The 2536-nt window shown below is 49.7% G+C and overlaps 1 protein-coding gene across 1 annotated transcript in view; it reads left to right on the forward strand.

Moving 5' to 3' along the window:
- Positions 1–976: 976 nt before the first annotated feature.
- Positions 977–2536, forward strand: part of LOC102259861 (pre-mRNA cleavage complex 2 protein Pcf11-like) — a 3550-nt gene continuing 1990 nt past the window's right edge. Inside the window, 2 exon segments of the mRNA XM_014534156.1 lie at positions 977–1912; positions 2016–2529. Coding sequence (XP_014389642.1) covers positions 977–1912; positions 2016–2529 — 1450 coding nt within the window.

Raw genomic sequence — 2536 nt, forward strand, 5'->3', positions numbered from 1 at the left:
ATAAAACACAGAACCTGGCTGGAGATCCTGGGTAGAGAACCTCGCTATGCTGATCAACTGAACGATGCTGTCTCCGTGTCATTCTTTCTTCGCTGACGCTGTCCACACCTTTGGGAACCCCTGGACCTGCTGGGGCTAGACCCCAACAGAGGGCGCCCAAACAGGATTCCCCTAGGTAACCCCCCTCCTCCCCCCCGCAATCGGGACGGATAGGACTCTACCGTAGGAAGAGGGTGGATAGTCTTCACCAACTCTGTCCACACCTTTGGGAACCCCTGGACCTGCTGGGGCAGGACCCCAACAGTAGCCCTAGACAAGGCCTTGTCAGGAGGCAGTGACAGTAACTGGAGGGGCCCCAGGGGAGACCAAAGACTAGGCCAGAACCCCTTTGGCCTGGGAGGGGCAGGGATGCTGCAAGGCTGAGGCAGGACTGGCCCAGGCCCCTCTCGGATGGAAGGTCCAGTGCTGCTGCCCTGCCCCCTAGTGGAGCCACAAGTTACTGCAGCTGATGCCTAAACAAGGCCAGGCAAGCCCCACCTCCTGGGGCTGGTAACAGGTGCCACTCACTTCCTGTCCCAATCACTGCAGTGCGGGGTGCACGGCAGGTGTGCACGGGACACTCCCATAGGAAGAACTAACTGCTAGCACGGTGGTTGGACTTCCTGCAAATCGACTCCTGTGTTAAGAAAGGGGGAAACAGCATTTCTCACGACTCAGCGGTTGGATACACAGACATTTTCGGAGCTGGAGCCGCCTGCGCCGGCGCCCTTTTGTGCCTGTGGAGAAAGAGGCTCCTGAGGCGTCTGGAAGTGGACGGAGATCACCCGTGAGAGGGCGGCGTTGGGTCCCAGGGGTTCCGCCCCCGCGTCGTCCCCCAACCCCCCTCCGTGGTCAGCATTTGGTGAGGCCGGAGCCCGGGAGAGGAAGCACAGTCGGGAGGGAGGCGGGGTGTCGAGAGTGGCTGCAGCTGGGCACAATGTCGGAGGCCGAGGCAGGTCCCGCTGGGGCCCGGGAGGATGCCTGTCGGGATTATCAGTCATCCCTCGAAGACCTGACCTTCAATAGCAAACCGTACATCAATATGCTGACCATTCTAGCCGAGGAGAACCTGCCCTTCGCCAAGGAGATCGTCTCTCTCATCGAGGCCCAAACCGCCAAGGCTCCATCCTCAGAGAAGCTTCCTGTTCTGTACCTTATGGATTCTATCGTGAAAAACGTCGGGCGAGAGTATCTCACTGCCTTTACTAAAAATCTAGTTGCAACATTTATTTGTGTGTTTGAAAAGGTGGATGAAAATACTAGAAAAAGTTTATTTAAATTACGTTCCACATGGGATAAGATATTCCCATTGAAGAAACTTTATGCCCTGGATGTCAGAGTCAATTCATTAGATCCTGCTTGGCCTATTCAACCTCTACCCCGCAATGTGAATACATCTAGCATCCATGTGAATCCTAAATTTTTAAATAAATCGCCTGAAGAGCCTTCAGCTGGAAAGATTCGCCAATCTGGATGTAAGCAGTCACATATGGAAGACTTTATGACACCTTCCAGAGAAGAAAGAAATGCTAAGAGAAGTACTGAACAGGATGTTCGAGATCCAAAGCGAATAAAAAAGACTGAAGAGGAACGACCGCAAGAAACTACAAGTCAGCATTCTACAAAGTCAGGCACTGAACCAAAGGAGAACGTGGAAAATTGGTCAAATTCCAAGTCTAACAAAAGATGGAAATCTGGTTGGGAAGAAAATAAAAGCTTGCAACAAGGTGACGACCATAGGGAAAGCTGGTCAAGCACTAAAGGAATTTTGTCACCTCGAGCCCCAAAACAACAGCATCGATTAAGTGTAGATGCCAATCTTCAGATTCCTAAAGAGTTAACTCTTGCAAGCAAAAGAGAATTACTTCAAAAGGTAGTTACTATGATCCCATGTATTCAATATTGTTTTTGTCTAAATATTTTGTAAGTACTTTTTATATTTAAAATACTTGATTTCTTTTTATCATCCCATGCAGACGAGTGAACGTTTAGCATCTGGTGAAATTACACAGGATGAGTTCCTTGTTGTGCATCAAATTCGACAGCTATTTCAGTATCAAGAAGGTGTACGAGAAGAGCAGAGGTCACCATTCAATGATCATTTTCCACTCAAGCGACCTAGATGTGAAGATGCAGATAAACCATTTGTAGATAACCCAGCATCACGATTCGTTGGCCTTGATACAAATCAGCGACTTATAGTGTTAGCTGAAGACAGACCATTATTTGATGGACCTAGTAGGCCATCAGTAACAAGAGATGGCCCAACCAAGATGATTTTTGAAGGACCTAGTAAATTAAGCCCTAGAATTGATGGACCTCCTGCACCAGGTTCTCTTCGATTTGATGGGTCACCTGGACAAATGGGGGGAGGTGGTCCTTTGAGATTTGAAGGACCACAAGGTCAGCTAGGAGGCGCATGTCCTTTGAGATTTGAAGGTCCTCCAGGACCAGTAGGGACACCTTTGCGGTTTGAAGGGCCAATTGGTCAAGCAGG

This window comes from Myotis brandtii, unplaced genomic scaffold, assembly GCF_000412655.1.
Source record: "Myotis brandtii unplaced genomic scaffold, ASM41265v1 scaffold125, whole genome shotgun sequence".
NCBI lineage: Eukaryota > Metazoa > Chordata > Mammalia > Chiroptera > Vespertilionidae > Myotis > Myotis brandtii.